The 26359-nt window shown below is 41.7% G+C and overlaps 1 protein-coding gene across 11 annotated transcripts in view; it reads right to left on the bottom strand.

Moving 5' to 3' along the window:
• CFLAR (CASP8 and FADD like apoptosis regulator) overlaps nt 1–26359 on the bottom strand; it is a 56188-nt gene that overhangs the window by 17934 nt on the left and 11895 nt on the right. For 9 of the 11 annotated variants that reach the window (XM_032638225.1, XM_032638221.1, XM_032638220.1 and 6 more), the window contains 7 exons: nt 21361–21772; nt 19139–19244; nt 17435–17570; nt 16493–16578; nt 13447–13504; nt 10495–10544; nt 9732–9813 (listed from right to left, as the gene is read on the bottom strand). In XM_032638225.1, coding sequence (XP_032494116.1) covers nt 9732–9813; nt 10495–10544; nt 13447–13504; nt 16493–16578; nt 17435–17570; nt 19139–19244; nt 21361–21722 — 880 coding nt within the window. In that variant the 5' untranslated portion in view covers nt 21723–21772. Of the gene's footprint in view, nt 1–9731; nt 9814–10494; nt 10545–13446; nt 13505–14173; nt 14280–15735; nt 16579–17434; nt 17571–19138; nt 19245–21360; nt 21773–26359 lie in introns of those variants that run through there. The other 2 variants (XM_032638230.1, XM_032638231.1) reach the window with 2 other exon arrangements.

The following is a 26359-nucleotide window of genomic DNA, read 5'->3' on the forward strand; positions in this document are numbered from 1 at the left end:
CATGGAGAAGAATTTAGGCCTCGCACCAACCAGCCACGTGACTGAGTACCCGAGAAGCCCCTCCAAAGCCAATCAAGCCTTCAGATGACCCCAGCTGACATCTGACCACAATCTCCCAAGAGACTCAGGGCCAGAACAACCTGGCTAAGCCATTCCTAAATTCCAGACCCACAGAAACTGTGAGAGATATAAATAAATTAATACTGTTGTTTTAAGCTACTAAATTTTGGAGTGATTTGTACACATTATCAGATAAATATTTCACCAGGTAAGTCAACAAAAGGGAATGATAATAACCATTCCCTAAGAATGTAGTTAGGCTACTTACTTTTCTCCTTCTGCCTGGCCCGTAGGTAAGGGTGAAAAAAATGAATTTGTATATATATATATATATATATATATATATATGTCACGTCATAATGAAGAGATATAAAGAAGGTGCCAACCTCCTTAAAACCCTGTGATAAGTAAGTATTATCAGGAAATGGCAGTTGCTAAAAACCTATTAAATACCTCACTTGTCCACATAGGATCTCAGAGTGGTAGAAAAGGCATAGCAGCACCGCATGGCTTCTGAGGGTGTAGGCAAGGCTTCAGTACCCAGTTCTGTGCTCGGGATGAAACAAAGTGCTGTACCATGTGAGAGAACCTGGATTAGGACCCCAATGCCATCCCCACTGCTTTAGTCCAAACTCTCCCTTTCAGGAGTCACACTCTCCAGTCATGGAGCATTCTCTCCTCTAGGGGGCAGAAGCAAACAGAGAAACACCAGACGCAAAGCTCTTTTGTTTACTTGTTATCTCAGACTGGCTTGCTCCCCTCAAAAGCCTCTTTTCACTGATAGATTTAGTCCCTTATCAAAGTCCTTGAAAGAAAGCCACAGTCTCCCTTTCCATCCTGATATGCAGAGGTCTGGACAGAATACATGCTGTCCTGTGTCTTAATCTCTTTTCTTTATCTGGCCTCCCCACAGGTTCTGGCTGGAGCAGCAGCTGGGCTGCCACGAGGCAGTCAGCAGGCAGCTGCGTGATACGGGTGAAAGAGGAACAGTCTTGGAATCACAAGATCTGAGTTTCAGTCCTGGCTCTTCCACCCACTTACTGGTCTGAACCTTGCCTGGTCCTGAAAAAAAACGAACTGGTCCTGAAAAAAAACTAACTTATATTAGTAGAAGAGCTAAGAAGGAGATGGGAATCTGAGGTCTAGGGCAGGAAGTCCTTACCTAATAGAACAGAAGGAAAAGGGCTAAAAGCTTGAGGGGAACCCAAAATCCATACAGGTCCCCAAGGCCAAGTATAAGGCCAATCAGAGCACCAAATCTGGATGGGCCTCAGACCAAGACGCAGCATCCCTTAAATATCCCTGTGGCAACAGTCACTCAATGGACACAGCCTGAAGTCATCACAGCTGGCACTTCCCAATAACAGCACATCTTTCCTCTATCAGTTGGTGAGGACTGACGCTAGCTGTTGTTCTTTCTCGGGCCAGCAAGAACACAGATATAGCCCAGTCTAATTTATAGGATCAAGGGGGTTGTGACAGTGTGACTTTGAACAAAGTACATCTGTAGTTTATTCATATATAAAATGGATCAATACCAATGCCTATACCGTGTCCTCCAGAAGGTGGCTGAGAGGACCCATTGAGATTTCTGTCAAGATGCTTTGCAAACTGTGAGTGCTTATTCAAATATATTAGTTTTAAAGAATATAGAGGCAGCCGCTGCACCACAAATCATGGAGCCCGCCTGCGATGCGTCTCTTGCATGGAATATACCTCCTTAGAAACCAGAGGGAGGTCTCTACAGTCTAAACTAAAACGGACTCAGAGCAGCCAGATTCTATGTCCCATGTATCAACAGTAACACCCTTGTCCTTACTTGAAAATAGGGGAAGAAAAACATGGGTGTTGAGTTTGGAAAATAAAGCTTCAACCAACTGCATTAGTCCCACTTCTCCTTCTACCCACCCTGGAAACCCCACTCCTGACCCAGCCCTATCTCTCTAAAATTCAGCTGTTCCTTTATTAACTTCCTGAAATGATGAGGGATTTCTTCTGGCCTTGAAATTAGTACAGGGCTGTTAGTGAAGGGCTAGGATCAGCATTACCCACCCGTTTGGGGACTACTAAGATGAAATCCAAAGAATTAAATAAAATGTCATGATCTCATTCATTTAGAATGTGTTTTGACCGAAGATGAGCTCACATTTATCTTGACACTATCTAAAAAAAGGGATTCATTAAATAAATGTATAGAATAAATAAGAAAGAGGGGATGCTTTATCAGTCTATTTATGATCACTTATTGAGCACCTTTAATAAGCCCAGCTCAAGTTACTATAAGGCACATGAATGCAATACAAGTGGGCAGGATATTCTTAGTGGAAAGGGGAGTTTTGAGGTCAAATGTGAATGAGAAATGCAAGTTTGACAAGACTTAACCAGGTTTCGTTACAGGAACACTGCTCAGAAACTTTAAGGCCAACATGCACTGCAAATCTCCTAAAAGAGGAACAAATTCTTTTTTTTTTTTTTGCATTACGCGGGCCTCTCACTGTTGTGGCCTCTCCCGTTGTGGAGCACAGGTTCCGGACGCGCAGGCTCAGCGGCCATGGCTCACGGGCCCAGCCGCTCTGCGGCATGTGCAATCCTCCCGGACCGGGGCACGAACCCGTGTCCCCTGCATCGGCAGGCGGACTCTCAACCGCTGCGCCACCAGAGAAGCCCAACAAATTATTTCTTAAACTCACTTGACCCCAAAACTCATGTTTTACAAAGTTCCTCTTCCTGTGTTACAGAAACACTGTGATGAGGGGATACAGATGAAGTATACAATGTAGTTCCTGTTCTTCAAGGAGCCCATAATCTTGCTAGAGAAGCAAAGTGTATAAATGTGCACAAAACAATGACTGACATGTCACATAGAACAGTAGGATTTTAGGTAAAATAGGAAATCAGAGTAGGGAAGATCAGTGTGGTCTAAGACACCTGGAGAGAAGATTATGGGAAAGGTGCAATTCAGCTGCGGTTCCAAAAAAAAACAGGGCAAAGGAAAGGCCCCCAAGTGGAAGGATGATGGTGAATATAGACAGAATAAAGAGGGAGGAAGCGGGGTTGTGGGGAGTGGGGCTTGTATAAATCTGACTTTCCACTTGTTCAGGGACACCAACAATCAGGGGTGTTACTGGACAATCCATATACACTCGAAATTATAAACTACTTTATAAATGTCTTTTTTTTTTTCTTTTAAGCACAAATGATCACTAGTAATTCCTTCTGGACTAGCTTTTCTTAGGAGAAAACAATATCAATAATAAACATGTCAAGAGAGGCTTCTGTGGTCCCTCAGGTGGCCTAAAAGTCCTCTGCTTTTCCACATACCCACCACTCCTATCCACAATTCCAAGGCCCCAAAAGCTCTGAAAAACTTAGGTTCTTTTCCTTGACTCATTTTGTGGCAAAACCTTTCCTGAACTGATGAGAAGCTATTTATAGTCTTTATTCCACTTAGTGTAAATATCCATTCCTTTTGCTGTAGAAATAGTCACATATTTGATTATGGGGTACTGCCCTAGACCCCACTGGAATGTTCTATAAATTATGGTATATGGGCCATGTCATCTTTCTAAACTCTTAAAACTTTAAAATTTTGAAATGCAAGGGTCTCCAGTAAGGGATCGTGGACCTGTAATTCTTTATACCCTAGCTTTATGCTGTCTGTGAAAAAAGGGTTTGCTATGTAGCACTGATTTAAAGGGAAATTTCATTAGTGATGCTAGGTTTCCAACTGAATGGCTGCTTAATCTCAGAGGATAAGAATGCCCAGAAAAAAAAGCATACCACCACAGACTTCCTGGTCTTTTGCCCACAGGGAAGCTATCGTTAATAGTCTGCTAATCCCACAGGAGTTAAGAGGGGAGATCCCACTTCCTTGGCACTCAAGCTGGCAGGCAGCAGTAGCCGCTCCATGGGAACAAAGCCTCCATCTACCATCTCATGCGTCACTTACCACGTGTCTTCAAAGCTCAGGAGCAGAGGCCGCAGTGGCTGCTCCGATCCCCCTTGCTGAGATTTGTTTACATCTATCAGTGCAGGAAAATGCTACTGATTTGGGTTGTTGCCCATTCCACTAAGGGAAAATGAGGAAAGGAGGCTGGGTAATCCCAACGAGCAGCCAAGCTCCAATCAATACCAGTGCAAAGCTCTCTACGATCAACTCCGGGCTTTCAGGACTACTGCTGCTCTGTTAGAAGAGGAAGTTTACTTATGCAAGATTTCCCAGGGAAACATGCAGCATCTGCTAGAAGAATCTAAGCCTTAGCCTGGTTAAAAGTATAGAAAAATCTTCAAGCTTTTCAGAATGAGCAGGGAGAAAAGAGAGGAATAAACACGTCCTCTTAAAATCTGCAAACACCAGCTTTCATTCAGCAGCCTAAAAATCAGCCAGAGCCCTAGGTCAAGGTCCAGAGTCCAAGTGTCTGTGATGTGAGGCTTTTGCTTCTCGGCTCCAAACAAGAGCAAAAGTCCAGTGCTATGTCAGGGCACCTCAAAGCAGGGCCTCGCATAGGTCTAGCTTTGCTAGGTCTCTGACACAGGTGACGCAACACTGAGGACACCAAGCACAAAGTCACTGAACTAATTAGCCTCAAAACCTTAAGTCTCCATGTCTGCTCCAAGAAGAGGTTCCTGACTTCTCCAAGGATTCTTCTCAAGAATGAGCCACCAAACAATAACCTTATAACCTTATCTTTGTTCACAATGTGCCTCTGAGGCCAGACTCTACTTCATGGCCTCCATACCTGCTTCACAAGGGCCAAGCATGGTGGGGTGTTTTTGTTTTTGTTTTTAATTTGAATAATTAATGTGTCCAAACTTTAATATGAACTTATTTCTTTTTGCTTCAGTACTCTACCAAACTTATCTTTTACTGCAGTAACATGATTTGGTGTATCACCTATACCATTCACTGCTTTTTATATTTAAATGATTTTTTTAACATCTTTATTGGAGTATAATTGCTTTACATTTTTGTGTTATTTTCTGCTGTATAACAAAGTGAATCAGCTATACGTATACATATATCCCCATATCTCCTCCCTCTTGTGCCTCCCTCCCACCCTCCCTATCCCACCCCTCTAGGTGGTCTCAGAGCACCAAGCTGATCTCCCTGTGCTATGCGGCTGCTTCCCACTAGCTATCTATTTTACATTTGGTAGTGTATATATGTCAATGCTATTCTCTCACTTAGTCCCAGCTTACCCTTCCCCCTCCCTACGTCCTCAAGTCCATTCTCTACGTCTGCGTCTTTATTCCTGTCCTGCCCCTAGGTTCTTCAGAACCATGTATTTTTTTTTTTAGATTCCATATATATGTGTTAGCATACAGTATTTGTTTCTCTTAGTTCCCCGACCAGGGATCAAACCCACAACCCCTGCATTGGAAGGCGGATTCTTTACCACTGGGCAACTAGGGAAGTCCCAAGCATGGTGTTCTGCAATAGCAGGGGTGCAATAAACATTTATGGGATAAAGGAAGTATAAATCTATAAAGGTTTGCGGAAATTACATATTCTGGATAAAAGTCTGATTTTTTTTTTTGAGGACAGGAAAAGATAGGTATAAGAGAGTCTTCCAAATTCTACAGGTACAAAGGAATGGTTTTAGAAACACACCAAGACCAGTAGAGCTTACTCCTTCATTCATTCACCCAACAAATATTTACTGAGCTCCCACGTACCAGGCATGGTTCCAGGTTCTGGAGACACATAGGAAAAGCTCCCCACCCGCATGGAACTTAACAGCAAGGTAGCTAAAAGCAGAGGCTTTGCAGTCAAGCGTTCAAATTCCAGCTCTATTACTTAACTAGAGAAGTTAGAAAGGGAGTTTATTGTGCTCTACTTGCTCACCTTGAAAATGGGGATAATAGTACCTATCTTGCAGTAATATTTATGAAAATTAAGTGAGAATCCCTGTAAAGGAATCAGCAAAGCACCTGACACATAGTATATTTTTAATAAATTTTACACCCTGGGACTTCCCTGGTGGCGCAATGGTTAAGAATCTGCCTGTCAATGCAAGGGACATGGGTTTGATCCCTGGTCCGGGAAGATCCCACATGCTGTGGAGCAACTAAACCCGTGCACCACAACTACTGAGCCTGTGCTCTAGAGCCCGAGAGCTACAACTACTGAACCCGAGCACCACAACTACTGAAGACGGCGTGCCCTAGAGTCCGTGCTCCACAACAAGAGAAGCCACCACAATGAGAAGCCCGCACGCCGCAACGAAGAGTAGCCCGCACTCACCACAACTAGAGAAAGCCCGCGCGCAGCAACGAAGACCCAACACAGAAAAAAAAAAAAAAATGTACACCCTGATCACTACCACCCTCAAGTTAGTCTTACCATATTACTGTTAGTTTCTTTCTTTCTTTTTTTTCTTTTAATGGGTTTGAGAGAGTTAGATCCTTAGGAAGAGAGAACAATTAGTGGGCTGCTGAAGTGAACCTGGGCAAGAAGCTGTGAAGAGGAAGAGAATTTGAGACAGTTTTTAAAAAAGGTGGTGAGGGGAGTGGTATTTACCAGTAATCCCACTCAGGAGAATTGAAAATATATGTCCACACAAAAACTTGTATTAGTCAGGGTTCTCCAGAGAAAAGAACCAATAAGATAATACAGTGATACTTATAAGAGATTTATTACAAGAAGTGAGAGCCCTCATTTCTAGTAATAATGTTTATTGCCAGACTCCTGCACTCCTCCCAAATGTTCAGCGTTAACCAAGTGAGAAAGTTAACTAGGGAAGAGACAAAGGAACCCCCACAGAATCATCTAGACGAACTGGTGTCTAGACGAATTGTCTAGACGAATCATCTAGACAATCATCTAGATGTGGCCTCAAGCACAGTTATTTGTATTGGGAGAGCTTGAGTCAAGGAAGCAGATGTACAAATGCACCTCAGGCCAATACCTGTTCTTACCTCATCAAAGGTGCCCCTGCTCCAGCTCCTAGAGATTCTGATTCTACTCTCCTTTCCATTTTTCTCTCCCATCAGGCCTTGCCACTCTCTGCCCTCCCTCCCCCTGGCGTTTGTGTTCAGATTCTCTTTCTCTGTCATGCCCGCTCATACCATGACTAGTAGTAGTCTCCCCAGCTATCCACCTGCATATGTCCCCAAAAGTTACCCCCTCTTGGGGTTACCCCTTCTATTCCAGTTAGCCCCAGGCTATGGGGACCTGCCCCACTCCCCCATGAGCCCAGAGCAGGCCTCAGGAGTCCAGCTCTCTGGTCCCTCACTTGTCTGGGTCAGGCTCCATGTACCAAGCACAAAGCCACGGCAAGTTCTAGCTCAGTGGTTTGCAACTAAAATTAAACAAACAAAATGGACAAATAACATTAACTGGCATTTAGTACGTGCTTACAGCGTGTGTGTCAGGCACTGCCCTAAGTTCTTTACAGGTAGGACTCATTCACTCCTCCCAACCTCCCTATGAGGTGGGTCCTGTTATTAACTCATTTTACAGATGAAAAACTGAGCTACAGAGAGGCTAGAAAAACTGCCACAGGTAACAAGCTAGGCCATGGCAAAGCCATGATTCATACCCACACAGTCGTATTCCAGGGCTCAACTCTGATCTCAATCCTATAATACAGAAAAATACAAATATACACTCAGTCCCTGCCTAAAAGAGGCCCCTAACTCAGCAAGGGAAGCAGACAGTGGATTATAGCCACAAATTCACTACAAGTCATGGCTTTATCTTTGTGATTCTCCTCATACAACAGCTACACATCCTGCACCAAGTCCAGTTGGGAACTTCCTGCTAACGCATGAAGCAGAACTGATTACAACCAAAAGTGGAGGACAATTACACAATCTCTTTTAAAGCAGGAAGTTACTCACTGAGAAAATATTTTCTCATTCTTATGTGAATACTAATGGCTAAAACAGAAAGAACACATCTTGTACATCAACTACACCTCAATTTAAGAAAAATAAAATTAAATAAATAAGTAAAGGACACATCTATCGCTCAGGAGATAGCATTTCTCACATCCAACCAAATATAGGACATGAGAAAGTGAGATCATACCTGAAATCCTGGGAAATTCAGCCTAATATTTGCTAATTTGATCTTCTGTTGGATTCTCTTCCCATAAAACTCACCATGGTAACATTCTTTTTTTTTTTTGCGTTACGCAGGCCTCTCACTGTTGCAGCCTCTTCTGTTGCAGAGCACAGGCTCCAGACGCGCAGGCTCAGCAGCCATGGCTCACGGGCCCAGCCGCTCCGCAGCATGTGGGATCTTCGCGGACCGGGGCACGAACCCGTGTCCCCTGCATTGGCAGGCGGACTCTCAACCACTGTGCCACCAGGGAAGCCGCCCCACGGTAACATTCTAAGTGAGCCTAGAAGACAGTTATGACTCATTCTAAGAGAATATTGAGAAGCTGGACAACTGTGGAAATAGAACGAGCAATCCTTTCAAGAAAGAGATAAGGATTTCCCTGGTGGCACAGCGGTTGAGAATCTGCCTGCCAGTGCCGGGGGGGCACGGGTTCAAGCCCTGGTCCGGATGGATTCCACATGCCGCAGAGCAATTGGGCCCATGATCCACAGCTACTGAGCCTGCGCTCTAGAGCCCGCGAGCCACAACTCCTGAAGCCTGCGCTCCTAGAGCCCGTGCTCCTCAACAAGAGAAGCCACCGCCATGAGAAGCCCACGCACCACAACCAAGAGTAGCCCCTGCTCGCTGCAATTAGAGAAAGCCCGCATGCAGCAACGAAAACCCAACGCTGCCAAAAATAAATAAATTTATTTATTTAAAATAAATTAATTAATTTTTTTGAAAAGAAAGAGATAAATAATTAAACCGAATGTTATTGTACTTATCTAGGCTCTTCTCCTTCTTTTTTGATGCATCATCAGTGACTGATTCAGTTCGAATCAGACATCCAAAAACTGAGCAAAAGAATCGATTCAGATCCAAAGTTGACACACAGGTAGTACACACTCAGGCCAATAACCAAAGTCCAGGGTGACAGAACTAAGGAACACATTGCCTCTAAGTGAACACAAATTTAACCTATTTTTAATGTTCCCCAGAAAAGCTTTCAGAGTCTATCTAGGTGAAATGATGGGGTATCTGATAATACTGAAGCCCAGAAAACTTTGCATTTTAAACCCCTCTTTGGATCCCAGGACTCCTCCCTGCCACAGCATCCAGCATGGAAAGACAAGACAGAAGCTCACCAACTTTCACAAAGTTGGCCTTTGTGCCAGAGACAACGCTATGTGTTCCCCCAACCTCCTTTCATTTTCTTCCTGACACACAACTTGTCTACTGTGGTTGGATGGGGCACATGAGTTCTAACCAAAGGAATGAGGGTGGAAATGATGCGTATCACTTTCAGGCCTGTCCCTCATGTCTCTTGTGAGATCTTCCACTCACTTCCTTCATCCACCAGCCAGACAGAGAGGATCCTGAGGAAAACTCAAAGCCCCCAGATGATGACGCCACTCATGAGCACATGGAACAAAGCTCTACAGTACCACCCGCACCAGACTGCAACATGAGTGAGAAACCACCCTTCATGTGTGAAACCACATTTTGACATCGGTTTGTTACAGCAGCTAGTGTGGCTCACTCGATGAATACAGCTTGTGTATGCCGTGATCTCACTGTGATCTCACTGTGGGAGCATCAGTTCATCTGGAGCATTCACACCTACCTGTGTCATTGCCAATGCAATCAATTATCAGGCAGATTCCCAGGGGCTCGCTCTGCATCTTGTATCTCTCTTCCAGTACGTGCTGGAAAGGAAAGCAGGGATTGTTAAAGACCCTAAACATTGTTCTTTTCCTCAAGGTTCCACCCATATGATCTTTTCTTTTGGATTTCCTTAAATTTCCTTTTGGCAGGTGACTCACTCAGTAGACACAGGCTGAAGCCATCACAGCTGACATTTCCCTTCAATATCAACACGCTATTTCAGTTTCTATTTAATTTTAATAAAAATTGCAGTCTCTTTACACATGTCTTAGCTTTGTGGGATAAAGATAATTTAAAACACAGAGAAAAGATGGGTCATATGTTTCCACAGTAACCTGAGATTGTACAAGTGATATCTTTCCAAACCAATACAAAAGGAGGCCTTCCTATTATGGAGAAGAGGTATCAGCGTAGAAAAAGTCAGAACAAGTCAAGGTTCAGTGTCACTGCTTACTTATATATTCAGCAATCACTCAGCTGAGAAGAGAAATGCCACTTTGGAATTTTCCTGCAAAGTTCACTAATGCAATCCACTTCAACATCTTTCTCTTTGCTACATCCAAGGTTCCCCTTTAGAACAGAAGAGTTCTCAGAATAGCACACCCTCAGCATCCTATTGTTACAAAGAATTCTTAATGGACAGATATTTTTAAAGCCATCAGTGTTCTCCACAGATACTGTGCTTACAATACAATACCAAATCAGATCATTTAATTCTGTACCTGAGGTAAAAATGCTTCTGATTCCTGAATGGATGTCTTCACTGGTTCTCCTGGGGGATGAGAGAGAAATCATTTACAAAGCTGAAGGAGAACTAGCCCGAATCCTAGTTCCTGCGGGCTGCGTTTCTTTATGTCACACCATTTTTCTTTCCCTATTTTCTTCCCCCTACTGTCTTTTCTTTCCCCAGCTATACTCAGCCCCAAGCTTCTAACCTCACACTGAAAAACCTAACTGATAAGAAAACACAAGTCCCCATGCTAAACAGGGGTTATGTAGAAAAACTGCTTAAACAGAAGTAAAAGAAGGCTCTCCCTTGCCCATCTCCAGGTAAGGACCCAGTGACCGGTGAGGTTTTAACCTGATAGGGAGAATTTAATAAACTAACCACCCAACAATATCAATAGCTTTACTGCATGTGCTGAAATTGTGCACAGTGCCTCAAAGGAACAGCCTTAGAGACACAGAAACGGGAAAGCTTTTGTGGGTTTGCCACTTATAGAACAGATGGCCATGTTTTCTTAGTCCAGTGATATTGGGAGATCACAAAATAAAATGTCAATGGTAAGATAGGGGACAGTGGGCTTAGCAAATATAGATGAACCTAGAGCAAACTCTGTAGATAAAAAATGACTTTACTAGTCCCAGGGAGGTGGAGAAACCACCAGTTTTGAAGCCATAAAGGGCTGGCTGAAACCCTAGCACCATCACTAACAAGTCCTGTGATCTTGGGCAAGTTTCTGAAGTCTCAGGGTGCGTTGGGTTTTGTTTTGCCTTGTTTTGTTTTTTAATCTCTGAGATGAGCATCTAATTTATGACTGCTGCAAAAATGAGAAATAATGTCTAAAGACAGGCAAAGAAAATGCCAATATTTGGTAAGGTTTGGGGGAAATGAATACTTTCAAATGGTAATGCTGTATAAGTTGAAACAGTCTTTTTTTTTTTCTTTCTTTTTGCGGTACGCAGGACTCTCACTGCTGTGGCCTTTCCCATTGCGGAGCACAGGCTCTGCACACACAGGCTCAGCGGCCATGGCTCACAGGCCCAGCCGCTCCACAGCATGTGGGATCTTCCCGGACCGGGGCACGAACCCATGTCCCCTGCAACGGCAGGCGGACTCTCAACCACTGAGCCACCAGGGAAGCCCTGAAACAGTCTTTTTAAAGGACAATTAGCAATATCCTTTAAACCAACATTCTGCTTCTAGAAGTTATCCTAAGGAAATAATAGAGCACGTGTGCAAAAATGTCAAGGAGATGTACCGAAGGACTGTTTGTAATGGCGCTAAGCTAGAAAGAAACTAGAAGTCTACCAACATGAAACTGGTTAAATAAACTATGATACATACAATGGAATACTATGCAATGTTAAAAAGGATATGAGAAATCTTTATGTATTTGATAAGAAAAGATATGCAGGATGTATTAAGTGAAAAATAGATTACTGAATAATATGTATAATATGGAGCCAACGTACTTAAAAATTTTACGTGTGTTTGTGTGCGTATACCTACATATACTTACTAGAGGTACATAGATCAAATATTAATAGTGGTTATGTCTGATACTCAGAATTAAGAGGAAATTTCACTTTATCTTTTTGTATTTTAGCAATCATGGCTTAACAGAATTTTAAAAACACACAAAATAATATATGTAATATGTCCATCTCAGTTCAGGGCACTTAGCACTTACTAAAAGTGCTTAATAAACTGTAGTTATTATCATCATCATCCAATTGAAATCTATTTGGAAGTCCAAAATAATATGAATACTTGGTTTGATTATTTTAAACTTCTATTAGATTAAGGTCAAGTTATCAGGATGCTTTTCTCTTTTACTAGCAAATGAACCACATCCGGGCCAAAGCAGGCAACTAGCTCTCCTAAGGACCTGCAGGGCTGTTGGGAGCCTCACTTGCCTCACCTGTTTAATTACCATCAAGGGTAAACCTGTCATCAGGGAACCCAATGGAAAAAACACTGATTATTTTAAATTCCTATCCAAATCTACCAGGTCTCGCATTTTAAACAGCTAATTCTCACCACCTCACCAGTGTTTTAAGAAACATACTGTCACCTCAGAAATTAATTTGCTCCTCAACAGCTTTTGCTGGAGAGCTGACTTTTCCATAGGAAAGGCTGGGCATGAGCTGCTCCATCTGGCTGAGCTGGGCAGAATGCTTGCAGGTGCACACAGACAGCATGTCGGCTGAGTCATGAGGTGTTGCCATATAGAGGAAGTTTCCATCAGGCCACTGCCCTGCTCTATACCTTCAGGATCACCCCTGCACACAAATTCCAAGCTCCTCAGGGAAGACTGAGTCCTCCTTACCTGTCTATGCAGCCCCACCTCCGGGAGTTCTTAAGTACTACAGTAAGAGACTGAGTCTCAGCCCTCACTTCAAGGAGGACTCAAGACAAGCAAAAAATACACTTCTTGAAAATGATGGAATCAAGTACTGATGTTTTAAGAGCGATGAGAGGGACTTTAAATCCCTTAAATCTTATGGTTGAAATGACTAGGTGGTTTTTTTTTTTTCTTCCTTTCTTTGTAGGGGTGGGGAATGTCATCTGTACAGTATCTAGATTTATTAAATGGGCTATAAAACAAGATCCTAGTAACCTTTCTTCTTCCTGCTGCTAGATATTTGGTTCAACATGGCTCATTACCATGGCTAGATTAATGTTTAACATGGCCTGGTTATAGTTCTATTTCAGGTATAAATGTTATATCTCTTAAAAAATATAGTCAAGATGATGAAGCTGATGAAGTAAGAGGTGTTTAAATTCAAATAAGCTAATTTGATGGATAACTAGAAATGCCAGTGAATACATTTTATTTTGAGAGCTTAAAATATGTAGATAAAAGAAAGGCAACTCTAAAAATGCAACATTCTGTACTTGAATTATCGATCAATTATAAAGAATGACTATAAAGAAAAGCTGGTCTTACTCTGAATGTCAGGTTGTCCCGTCATGAGTCTGTGTTCTTTACTCCTCCCATTCTGGAACTTCAAATATAAAAAACAAGGTCACACTCCCTGTTCATTTTTCAGAGACATTATATTACACCTCTTTAAATATCTCGATAGGATTCTTACCCAGGAAAAAATAAAAATATCACATTCACTGTTAAATTATCTAAAGAAGGCTAGCAAGAGCCATTAACTCCATAAATCCATATTCTATGGCCAAAGCAGCAATTCAAAGTGAAAATAAAATGAATGTGTAAATATGCTCAACTAGCATTTAGAATATGGTATAGGAGAGTTGCTACAATAGCTCCAAGTTAGAACAAGCTGCTGGAACATGCAGTTGACATTCAACCTGGTCTTTAACACAGAGGCAAGGTACAGTATGGTTAAGAGTGGGAGTGGGATTCTGCCACTTACTAGCTATGTAACTTTGAGCAAGTTCTTTAGCTATATGTCTGTTTCTTTATCTTCAAAATGAGGATAATAATAGTACTTACCTGATATTTTTTTTTGAAGATTAAATGTACACAAAGCACTCAGCACAGTGCCTTTTAAGCACACGGAAGTGCCTAATAAATATCCAGCTATTATTTTTCTATAATGCCTAGCTACACAAAAGCCACATGTGGGAGTGGTTCTTGAAAATTAGCTACCCTTTCTGAGGGCCAGAATGGGATGAATCAGAGAATCAAAGATTGAACAGACCCTTTCTCTTCTCAGATGACAGGTCCTGTGTAAGGTACACATAGCACACACTGTCAACCATCTGATATGCTCAGCTTTCAAATGACAGTTCTCCTCTGAAGCTATCCTAGCCAAAAGAGAGAAGTACACTATTTATTAAGCTGTGTCTGTAGCTAAGTCTGTGCATCCAAATGAAAGAAAAACATATAAGTTGCTTTTATCACTAATAACCAATGACTTAGCCAGAGGATAATGACATTAGATAGAATTTGGAATCCCACATAGGTGTGCATTCACTTTTACATACTATTAAAGAGATATAACATGAAATCAAAGCTAGATTTATTGCAGATAAATATAAAAAGCATTATATTACAGAGTCACAACTTTTTTTTTTTTTTTTGGCTGCACAGCGCGGCTTGAGGGATCTTAGTTCCCCAACCAGGGATCAAACCCGTGCCCTCTGCAGTGGAAGCACGGAGTCCTAACCACTGGACCGCCAAGGAATTCCCACAACTTCTTTATTCTATAGTATGTTGGTATCATGTGTTATTTAATGCCACCGTAATTTTTAAAGCACTTTTGCAGCCTTGTATGAGTTAACATCCAGGTATTCAGTTCCCAAATCTTGTGAGGAATTCACCAAATCCATATGCCACAGTGCCTGCTAACTAAATGAATGAATGATCAGGGTCACAGATTAATATAGCAAATTTAAAGAAAAATTTACACACAGAGCATGTGGGTTCCTAATAGGCTACATGGACAGTGAATACAATTACTTGCATTAACAAAATAGAAAGACAGTAACAAAAATATGGCAGGCTTTTAACTAAGAATGACAGTATAATTTATGTTAGATAGACAATAGCAGAGAAAGCCCAGAAAATCTGGATCTGAATTCTAAATCAGTTTTCTCTCATGATTTGGTATCATAGAGATTCAGAAGGACAAAAAAAAAGCATATTTAATTCTTGAAAAACATGACAGATATATCTAAGCTATGACTTGATACCATGTAGTTTATTAAATACACCATGGTGTAGAGAAAGGAGTATGGACTGGCCCAGATCTGGCGGTAGGTAGCAGTGGGCAGTCACTTAATGTTCCTTAGGCCTAAATGTCCTTATTTATTTAATGAGGGTGTTGGACAGTATAATGCTTACCATCCATCTGAGCTCTGAAATTCTATTGCTTAGTGGTATCTCTTACAGATTATATTCTCCACAAAACTATTTTTATTACAGGTATAGTCAATATGTTCATCACACACTTTTATGAAAGTGCTTATGATTTAATCACAGATTATAAACTGTGGTCTAAGTCCTGACTACAAATTCCACATATCCTTATATGGAATTAGGATGAGGATGAGATTACACTAAGGTTAACTTCTCAAGATAAAAGATTAACCAAAGCACAATTCTGATGATAACCTTGCACCATTGACTAACACAACAACCAGAAGTGACTACATATTATTTATGGTCACAAATCAATCACTCAGTAACATCACCCAATAACAAAAACATGTTTGTTGAAATCATTAAAATAAGCTCAATGAAAAGCAAATGCACAGAGAGGTAAATACAAGGTTATTTATTTTGAAGTATTGTTTCATAACAAAAGATGGGGGATAATCTAAAAGTCCACATATACAAGAAAAGGCTAAACATATTGATACATCTAGAAAGTGAAATTATGTTCCATCATTAAAAACAATGATTAAATAAAGGCAGTCCCGTATGATTCATACGAAACAATTTCTAAGAATTCTCAGATCAGGAAGTGGACATAGTGTATTAGCATTTGTACAGAAGAAAAAAATACAAATTAAATATGATATGTGTATAAGACTATCTTTGGATAGAAGAAAATGGTTAACAATAGCTGCCTCTGGGGAAAGGAACTGGGGTAAGAGGAAATATACTTTAAAAATTCTTTTAGCACATTTTGAATTCTTTGTCCATGGGCATGTCCTACCTATTTTTACTTAAGAAGTTAAATTTTCAAAGGGACAAGTGAACAATGAAAAAAATGTTTGTATATGTAGATACACACACAGGAAAACAAAAAGATTAGAAGGGAATAACTGTTAACATGGAGGTGATTTATTTTCTTCCCTTTATATATATTTCTCTGTATTTTCCAAATTATTTCAATGAACACATGTTAGCTTTGAAATTATAAGAATTTATACATATTTTAAAACAAATGCACATTTCTGTCACAATTTTTTTCAGATATTAAACAAAGTACATGCTGGGAGAATATGTACATTTTTATCAAAGTTCTTAAATTGTTTCATGCTGGGATTCCACACACTTGCTCCAGACTCACCCTTAGGTTATATGAAGGATCCTTAACACTCAAGTTTGGCAGAGATGCCTGGAGAGCATTTACATAATTTGTTTCCACTCCTTGAGCTGCAAGCAGAAGACAGGCTCTGAGTTAAGATTTACAAATTATCATCAAATGAATCTTCAACAGTGGCTCAGTTCATGGTCAATCATGATCTTTCAAAATATCCTAAACTTTCCAGCCCCCTTACTGAATTCAAAATATCAGATCAGATGACTCTTCTATCAATGTCATTAAGAACAGACTAAAAATTCTACTCCTGTTCTTGATCTTGAATCAACCATTGCGGGGGTGGGGGCAGGGCTGTGTGTAGATCACTGAGTATCAGCCATGCCCTGTGGTGGTAGTAGACTGCTAGCAGAGCCCACGCTGACTGTGAGTCTAATAGACAACGGGTAGGGGTGCCATGAGAGAGAAGGCCAGGGTGAGCTGGTCGCCTTTATGGGAGGAGGGGTTCTCAGCAGAAAAGATGCCCTTTTGCATGGGGAGGTTTTGTGTAACTGGAGACATATGCAGGGCAGTTATAGGACCCCAGCGATAGGATATCATCCCAAGTCAGGCCAAACTCTGGAGCAAGGCAGCAGGGCTCAGCATAGACTCAAAAGCCCTGAGTGCCCACAGCGCCACCAGCCAGTACAGAAAGTGGGGGTGCAGACTTTCCTGAAGACCAAAATGTTAAGAACTGCTTGGCGGCATTTTGCAGAGGGCCAAGACTGTGTGGTCAGGGGTGCTGGGTGATGAAGTTAGCAGATGCGGGGTATGGAGGATATAAAGGGTTCTGATCTCTAGCCACAGGCTGGTGGGAGCTGTGGACCTTCGGGTTCTGTTCCATCCACTCGTCCAACACATGGGTCTCTACCAATGAAACCCACTGTGCACAGATACTTCCTTAGGCCACAGAGAGGCCAAAATGCTACTTACCAGACTGCTTGTATTTCTGGATTTTTGTCTTCAGGTCTATTCTGTGGATGTTCCTTAGGCATTTTTCTAATAAATCCAAGTGATCTGGAGCAACCAGGTTTAGCTTCTCCAATTCAATCACAAGATCTAAGAAACTCTAAGAGAACCACCAACAAGAAACAAATGTCAGTAGGGCTGACTATTAGGCCTCATATGCAAACCTCAGGTTGTGTAATTTATTAGAGCAAGAAAATGTGACCAGAGGAGCCCTTTCAGTGACCTTCAGTGATCCTAAACCAGACCTCTCTGTTTTATAGTCCCTCCAAAGCCATGAGCAAATTACACTCCTGGAATTTACTCAGAAAAGAGGTAAGTCTTTGGGGGGCCAGCCTGTACCTAGGTTGGGGATAGATACATGGGCCATTTGTGTCATGAAGGATTGAGAGAGCAGGCCTGAAAATAAAATCCTCCCAAGTTCAGTCTCTTCCCAAAAGCCAGGCTGGTGTTATACTGAAAAACTCTGAGGGCTTTACTGAAAAAAGGAAGTGAGAAGGTAGCTGGGGAAACGTTTTTACTAGAAAAATTCTAATGATACAGTTTTGAAGTCCCTAAAATATTTTAATCAATGCTGGAAATTCCAACTTACTCTGACACAGCAGACATGAGGTGGCGAAATTACAGGGTTAGGGTATTTTGCTACTCATTCACCCTGGACCATAGGGATTGTGAAAGAACTATATTTCAGAAATAGGCACTGCTTTTGGTGTTATTTCCTTTCTGTTTAACATTTGGTTACTAATGTGCTATCTTTATTTTTAAATTAATAATGCTAATTAAATCTACATAAATGATTGGGAAATAAGTTGATTAGGGGACACCATAAAAGGAGTTGTATTTTTTCATCTTCCTTCCGATTTTGCATTTGATGGTGGGGGCATACAGTCACCCTATATTTCCAAATTTCAGAAATGAAACAACAATCATTAAGGAACATGAGGAAATTCTTAAGTAATGATTTACCAGAGTCCTCAGAAGCAGGTCCTTGGTGGACATACTGTCACATACTAGAGACCCGAGCTTTCCCTGGCCTGTCCATAGGTCAGAGGTACCATATAAGGCCAGCTGGAATTTATATACTTTTCCAGCAATCACAGCATCCCTAAGATCTTCACCCCTACCTCATTTCAACCCCAAATCTGTACTTTTGCCATTCCCTGGGTACATCAGTCTCAAGGACCTACCCCTGCCCAGCTACCCTGCAACCTAATGACTCCACACAGACCCTAAGCTCGCTGAGGAGAAATAGATGACAGTCAGAGAGCAAGATGGGAGTGGACCAGCATTTCCTCCTGTTTCTACTCAGCATGAGCAGAAGGGACTCCCTAACCCTCCCAGATGATCTGTCAAACCAGGGAGAGAAGCTGATGTATAAGCCAGGCCTATGAATTTTACACAAATAAAGGATAAAATACAAAGATGAAAGAAACACCCAGGACCACACCAGCCGATATCACTCTATTGCCTCTCAATATATGAACCAATTTTCTTCCTATCAATGTTACTATGAAAAATAAAACCCATACTCTTCTCCCTTCCCACCTTCACCCCCGACTTGGTCCTCCCTGCTTAAGTACCTGTTTCCCTCTCTTCACACCATAGAGAGCACCCCTCCAACTTCCGATAGGCTCTTGGGAACATGAATGAAGAAAAAGAAAGAAAACTCACCTTATCCTTGGCTATCTTGCCTCGGCCCATATAATCTCTCATGAGGAATATTAATGAGGACACATCAGATTTATCCAAACCCTCACCAATTTCCATCAACAGCACCCTGTAAACCAGATAAGTTTCTTTAGTAAATTCAGAGATCAGTCCTACTGAGAACACCAAGAGCCTAGGCCTCCTCTATGCCAATAACTGGTTAAAAGATTAATTCTTGCCCCCATTTGAATGCGCCCCCAAGAAAACAGAAAGCTTAGATCACCCCAGGAGGAGATCTTAAGGGAAGTCAAAAACCAAATTTATCCTTTCCCCAGTTTTCAATAGGAGATGGTACCTCTTTTTACAACTGCTATGAAAAGAAAAAGAGAATAAAAACTTCCCCAAAGAATCCCCTAGCTCCCCCAGAAGTAATAATGAAATAAATGAAGAACCTAAATGACTAAGACGAAAGACGTAAATAGAATTCAAAGTGATCTTGTCTTCTCTGTTTAACAAACCCCCAGTGATACTGATGCGGCTAATCCAGGGACAATACTTTGAGTCACAAGATTGTGAAGCAAAGTAACACCTGGGCTATTGGCCCACGTCCGAACTCAAAGGTTAAAAGGCATCTAGATCCCGGGGATTGTGACTGTAAATATCTCTGTCTAGAAAGTCCCTTCTGACTTAGCCACCTCTGTTCCATGGAGTTCCATGGAGTTACCACCATGCTTTATCAGGGCTCCCAGGGACACCTCATGATTGTCATCATTACCTTGACGTTGCCGTCGTTACTTAGAAGCCTGTTTTCCCAATTAGACTCTAATATTCTTGAGGATGGAAGAGCCTTCATTCGTTTTGATTTAGTGCTTACCAAACGCCTCGCATAAGTCAACCCACAATAAAGCCCACTCAACAGAAGAATAAATGAATCTAGCACTCCCGGGCCTCTCTACTCAGAGGCCCAAAGGAACCACCTCCATTCACCACAGCAAGGAAACAAGAGATGGAGAGAGTCCCCTGACTTAGTCACAAAAACCCAGTCAGTGCCTGCCGAAAAGTTTTAAGAAGATTATGACATCATGATGGTTGGAGAGGCGGAAGATGATCAAGGATAACAGCAACAACAATAATAAACCCTTATATTTGTAGAGTGCCGCCCAGTTTTATACAGTACTTCACATAATTTAAAATAATAGTAATTTTTAAAAAGTACTTCACATACTAAATTATCACAATCGAGCCTCACAAACACACTTGTGAAATCAGATATTATTTTTAGCTTCACAAGTAGAAAAACGAAGGCCCGACTGATGTCAGTGGCTGGCTCAGCCTACGTGGCTTGTAACTGACAGTTCTGAGGCTTCAAACAGGACTTTAGACCTCAAATCTCATATACGTTCCAAGGGCCACACTGCTTGCAACTCTCTTTAATATAGTTTTAAATCATGTACGTCCCCTCCAAATGTGTATTATCAATATAACTAAAGGCTGGTGGTCTGGAGAAAAAGGAATCACTGATTTAAGGTTACAAATTATCTTTCTTTCCCCAGAAACGCAGCCTTTCGGCTGGTTTCTGTGCTCCTCTGAACCTCCAAGAGAATATTATGTGAACGGGAGGAACAACTCAAAGGCTGTCTGAACTAGAGGGGACTCCAGTGGCCGTTCCTCTCCTGAACCGAAGGGGGTCTAGAGATGGTTAATTGAAGAAATGTTCAATCTGGGCTCCCCAGAGCCTCCGGGAGCAGGGACCTCACAGAAAGCAAGCCCACCCCACTAATTTCCTCAGCAGGGGAAAGACCGGAGGGGGTTCAGGAAGGATCACAGAGCTCTACAAAGGTCAGGAAGATTGCTGTCAGGCTTGTTATTTCCTTTCTCAGTAACCGGAAATTACCAGGCTCTGACATCACAGGCTAGCAAAGAACACAGCAGATCTCACACTCAGAGAGGCCTGCAAGAGTATTAGCTCTTAGTCACTCCTCTCTCTCTCATTCTACCCATCAGGCAAACACATACCATCCAACCCTTCCACTTTCATTCTGATCTTCTACCCAATTACTTTAAGCAGACGTGTCCTAAGAATTCAGAGTTCAGAGGAATGAAGTAACATCGATGTGGCAAGAGGATCAGTGGGTAGAGAAAGTAATGAGGCTGCTTTTCTTACTGTCCTCATTTCTGTGATTCTGAAGTCTAGACCTCCTCCCTCCCTCCCACCAGTCCAGCCTCAGGAGGGGCTGATGAATTACCTATAGTCCGAAATAAGATGTGGGTGCCTGTGCAGGAGGGCCTCCGCTGTCGGTCTGTCCATCTTCAAGACCCTCTTGAGCAAGTCAAACCGCCTTACTCTGTAGAGCAGCTCAGCCAAGCTCACAGAAGACAGCTTTCCTCTCTCTCTTAAAACATCCAGAAGGTCCCTGACATTAAGTGGAACCACATCTGCAGCAACGTCTCGGCACAGAAAAAGCAGCAGCTCCTTCTCATCTTCATCAAGTGCTTCTTCCACCTGATGGATGACCTCAGCAGACATCCTGTACAGTGTCATTCCAAGGAACAGCAGTAAGAAAAGTCTAGTCCAGTCAACAGAAGGCCATGAAGCTACCGATTGCATTTCTGATGGTTTTCTTCATTTCTTTCAGAATCCTTTCCAATGGAGGAGTTCTGTGGTTAAAAGGGAATTTTTTTTAATCCTTCTATCATAGTAACTTTTGCCTAAAACTCTAGGTATAGGCTCTTCCTTTCTTGATGGTCTCTCTAAACTAGCAGATTAAATTCATATTGTTAAGTCTACAGAAAGCGATCCTCTCAGTAGACAAAGAGACTGACCCCAAATTCAAGACTGACAAAGAAGATAACCTACATTTTAAAGGAAATGAGACCAGAGACAAATTATTTCCCAAAAACCCCATGTGCTTTATCAGAACTTATCAGAATGTAAAGTGTGGTAAGGGGGAAATCACTGCTAAGGAATTAATGATGAAGTGGCAGATGACTGACCTTGGTGGGGGCAGAGGAAAAGCCCAATGACTAAGCTGCTTTCTGGATGAGAGAAATTGAGGTCACAGGGGTTAACTCCTTTTCGGTGACCTCCCGGTAGGCTTGAACAAATACAAATCTTAGCAAAGGGGACCCTCTGCAAGGTGTCAAAAATGATGGGAGAAAACAGGTTTCTGTCCCTACCCCATCCCTTTTTTCCAGTTGTTCTACTTTGAAACCCTTCTTTCACACCTGCTGCCATCCTCCCAAAACCCAGGCCCTTTACACAGAATCATCATGAATGCTCATAGGACCTGCTGCCACCATGGCTGAACTTAGGCCTTGTCAAGTTTTGATCACCTCTTTGGACCTTGAGCCCCTTGGAAGAGTCAGAAGTCTGCACTCACAACACACTGCTGGACAGCAATTATCACTAGAGTTCCTGATGGTATCAGTGGAAGGAAGGAGGTTGAGCAGATCTACAGAAAGATCTGGGAATTGGTGGGGAGTTCATGCCATGGGTCTATTCTTAACTTCTTGCATTGGAACTCAACCTATTTTCTTTCAAAATTTAAGTTGCAAATGGGGGTCACTGTCTACTCTAAAGTTTCATAGCTATATTTTATGTTAAATAAGCTCTTATGTTCTAGGAGAGTACCCTATCTGTTTCTATCAGACAGCATTTCAGGTTAAAAGCTAATCTTAGCAAAAGATAACTGGAAAACAACCTAACTGTAAGTTGCTAACTGTTGCTACGTATTTGTGTACAAGCATATTTATGTATTTATATATCAGGATTTACTCAAAGGAACACTGAATCTATTTTATATATTTATATACAATCTCAGTTCACAAAAGATGAGGCATCTTACAATAAAAACATGTAAGTAGAAAAAAATTAATATGAGAACAAGGGGGAAAAGTATTAGGTAGAAAGTCAAAATGAGATGGAGGGATAAAGAATACAATGCAAATATGCAGGCCAGAAAGACCTAAACAGATTTTAGTAGACCTTGAATTTGTCCCGAGCTTCCTGGCAGTCAAAGCAGAAAGGGAAAAAGGGGATGTTAAACAGCTCTTGCTGTCAAAAATAAGAAAAATTGGGCTTCCCTGGTGGCGCAGTGGTTGAGAGTCCACCTGCCGATGCAGGGGACACGGGTTCCTGCCCCGGTCTGGGAGAATCCCACATGCCGTGGAGCGGCTGGGCCTGTGAGCCATGGCCGCTGAGCCTGCGCGTCCGGAGCCTGTGCTCCGCAATGGGAGAGACCACAACAGTGAGAGGCCCGCGTACGGCAAAAAAAAAAAAAAAAAAAAAAAAGGAGAAGAAAAAGAAAAATTCAAAGATTCTTAGAGGAAGCATAATTTCCCTAGAGTCCCAGAGTTCCCCATCAATGAAAATATTAGTGAGTACTTTAGTGTCTGAAATTAACAAAATTACATTTATTTTAAATTTTGGTTTTAAAAAATTTTAAATATTTGACTTTAAAATAAATCCATTCATTCATACCTTTCATACTGGCCTTCCCCCCAATAGTCTAAATGGGTGAGTTCTTAATAAAAACAGACATTTTAGTTAATGTAGACTTGTTAAAAAGTATTGGCGTGTCTATGCCAATCCCATGCTCATTCATCCAAGCCTCACTTAAACACGGCCATTCTAAATAACTGGAGAAATGAAACTTAATAAATGATTGTTTACTGAAAGTAGAAAAACTGGTACTCAGACTACTTTATGATTATGTTTTTAATTTGAAAGCTCAATACTAATTTTATGTGTTCCGCAGAGCCAAAATCTGTACTCCACTCACAGGCTAACAGGACTTTAACCTAACCACTAGTTTCCATAAAAGAAGGTCAAGTTCTTTTTCTAGTCACTAAAAGTCACAATTTTGTTAGTTGCTGTTATTATAAATTAACCTGTAAAATATTTATACACACTAGAAAGTATAAAATAAGTAAACACAGGAAGAAATGAGACGTTATCTACATTCATCAAACATACCTGAAATAAAACCAGAGCTACTAGAAATGAAATGTTCAATTCCCTCTTTTTAAAAACAGTAACAAACTTCTGTAATTCATAATTATCAGTTATATAATCATGCCATCAAGAGTTAACAAAATTAGATAATGTTTTAAAAAATATTATCGGGCTTCCCTGGTGGCTCAGTGGTTGAGAGTCCGCCTGCCGATGCATGGGACACGGGTTCGTGCCCCGGTCCGGGAAGATCCCACATGCCGCAGAGTGGCTGGGAGAGGCCACAACAGTGAGAGCCAAATATATCATCTGCTCAGTTCATTTCCTCCAGCCATTACACCCAAGGCTGCCTTCTGCCAGTCACGCACCATCAGCAAGAGAACAGGCATGCTGTCTTCCCTCTGTACTAACAAAGGTATAGTTTGGCAGTAAAATCCAAATTACTCGGTGGTAGCATCTGGCATAGTCAAAGAAAATATCAAAAGGAAAACTACAGATCCTGTGCTGACCCAGGCCAACCAGATGCAGCAAAATACCAGTGCTTATATGTTGGGGTGGTGTTGGGGACAGTTAATTGGGACTAGAGGTGATAGGCACTTGAGAGAGGGGAGCATGAAAGGAAGAAGTAGAGTTACAGTCCAAATAATCACTACTTTGTTGGGGTTTCTTTTAAGCCCAAACCAAGAAATTAACATAAAAATTACTCTCAGACTAAGGAAGCCCATAGGGTCTTTTTTTTTTTTGAATACAAAATTTTTTTTGAGGTGCTTTTAACAATTCAGACACCATAAATAGCAAAAAATAAATATTGCAAAAACAATACAAAAAGATTTAAAATATATAATTTACATATAACCATCATGTAAGTATATGTCTTCGTTACATACATTTTATTCATAATTTTGTTTATAGCTTTATTTTATTATCTGTTATGGTTCCAGTAATATAAGTTATATCCTTTATAAAAGCCTTGCAATATTTTTACTAGAAGTCAAGCCCATAAGGTCTTGAGAGGCAAACTCCAAACCACCCTATAAGGTCAACTTCCCAACCCAGGGGATATGAAACATCTATTCTGCTGGAGGTGAGCTCATGATTAAAAATCACCATGGGGCTTCCCTGGTGGCGCAGTGGTTGAGAGTCCGCCTGCCGATGCAGGGGACACGGGTTCGTGCCCCGGTCCGGGAAGATCCCACATGCCGCGGAGCGGCTGGGCCCGTGGGCCATGGCAGCTGAGCCTGCGCATCCGGAGCCTGTGCTCCCCGATGGGAGCGGCCACAACAGTGAAAGGCCCGCGTACCGCAAAGGAAAAAAAAAAAAAAAAAAAAAAATCACCATGCATAAACATAAAAATCACCACGACAGCAGACAAAACAAAACTCACATCCTAGGAACCTACACCTGAAAGAGTTTAAAATAAGCATCTTAAAAGTTTCAAGGGACTTCCCTGGTGGCACAGTGGTTAAGAATACGCCTGCCAATACAGGGGACACGGGTTCAATCCCTGGTCCGGGAAGATCCCACATGCCGCGGAGCAACTGAGCCCATGCGCCACAACAACTGAGCCTGCGCTCTAGAGCCTGTGAGCCACAACTACTGAGCCCGTGTGCCACAACTACTGAAGCCCACACACCTAGAGCCCATGCTCCCAACAAGAGAAATCACCACAATGAGAAGCCCGTGCACCACAACGAAGAGTAGCCCCCGCTTGCCGCAGCTAGAGAAAGCCCACGCGCAGCAACAAAGACCCAGTGCCGCCAAAAAAAATAAATTAAAACAAATTTCAAGAAGATAAGGGCAATTTCTGAAATGTGACAGGCCAAATCAATGGTTCTTAATCAGGGGCAATTTTGCCCCTCAGGGGACATTTGACAATTTTTGGTTAAATTTGAGATATTTTTGGTCATCATAACCAGGTGGTGCTACTGGCATCTAGAGAGTAGAAGCTAGGGTTGCTGCTGAACATTACACAATGCATATTCCCCTCAACAAAGAATTATCCAACCCTAAATGGCAATAGTGCCAAAATTGAGAAACGCTGCATGAGACAATCTGAAAAAGAAAAACGCCTATAATACACACTGAAATGCTAAATAAAACATAAAAAACATTTGCTCAAATATATAGTTGAGCATTTAAGAAAGTAAGTAAACTTGTAGGAGGGCAAAAAGAAAAAACAACTCAAAACCACAGTGCTGGTTCTTTAAGATTTGCCATATACAATAGCATTAAAACATGTAGGAATTATTCTAACAAAGATATGCAAGACATTAACAGGAAAAAAACTATAAAAT

Source organism: Phocoena sinus, chromosome 7 (genome assembly GCF_008692025.1).
Source record: "Phocoena sinus isolate mPhoSin1 chromosome 7, mPhoSin1.pri, whole genome shotgun sequence".
In the NCBI taxonomy this organism is placed as follows: domain Eukaryota; kingdom Metazoa; phylum Chordata; class Mammalia; order Artiodactyla; family Phocoenidae; genus Phocoena; species Phocoena sinus.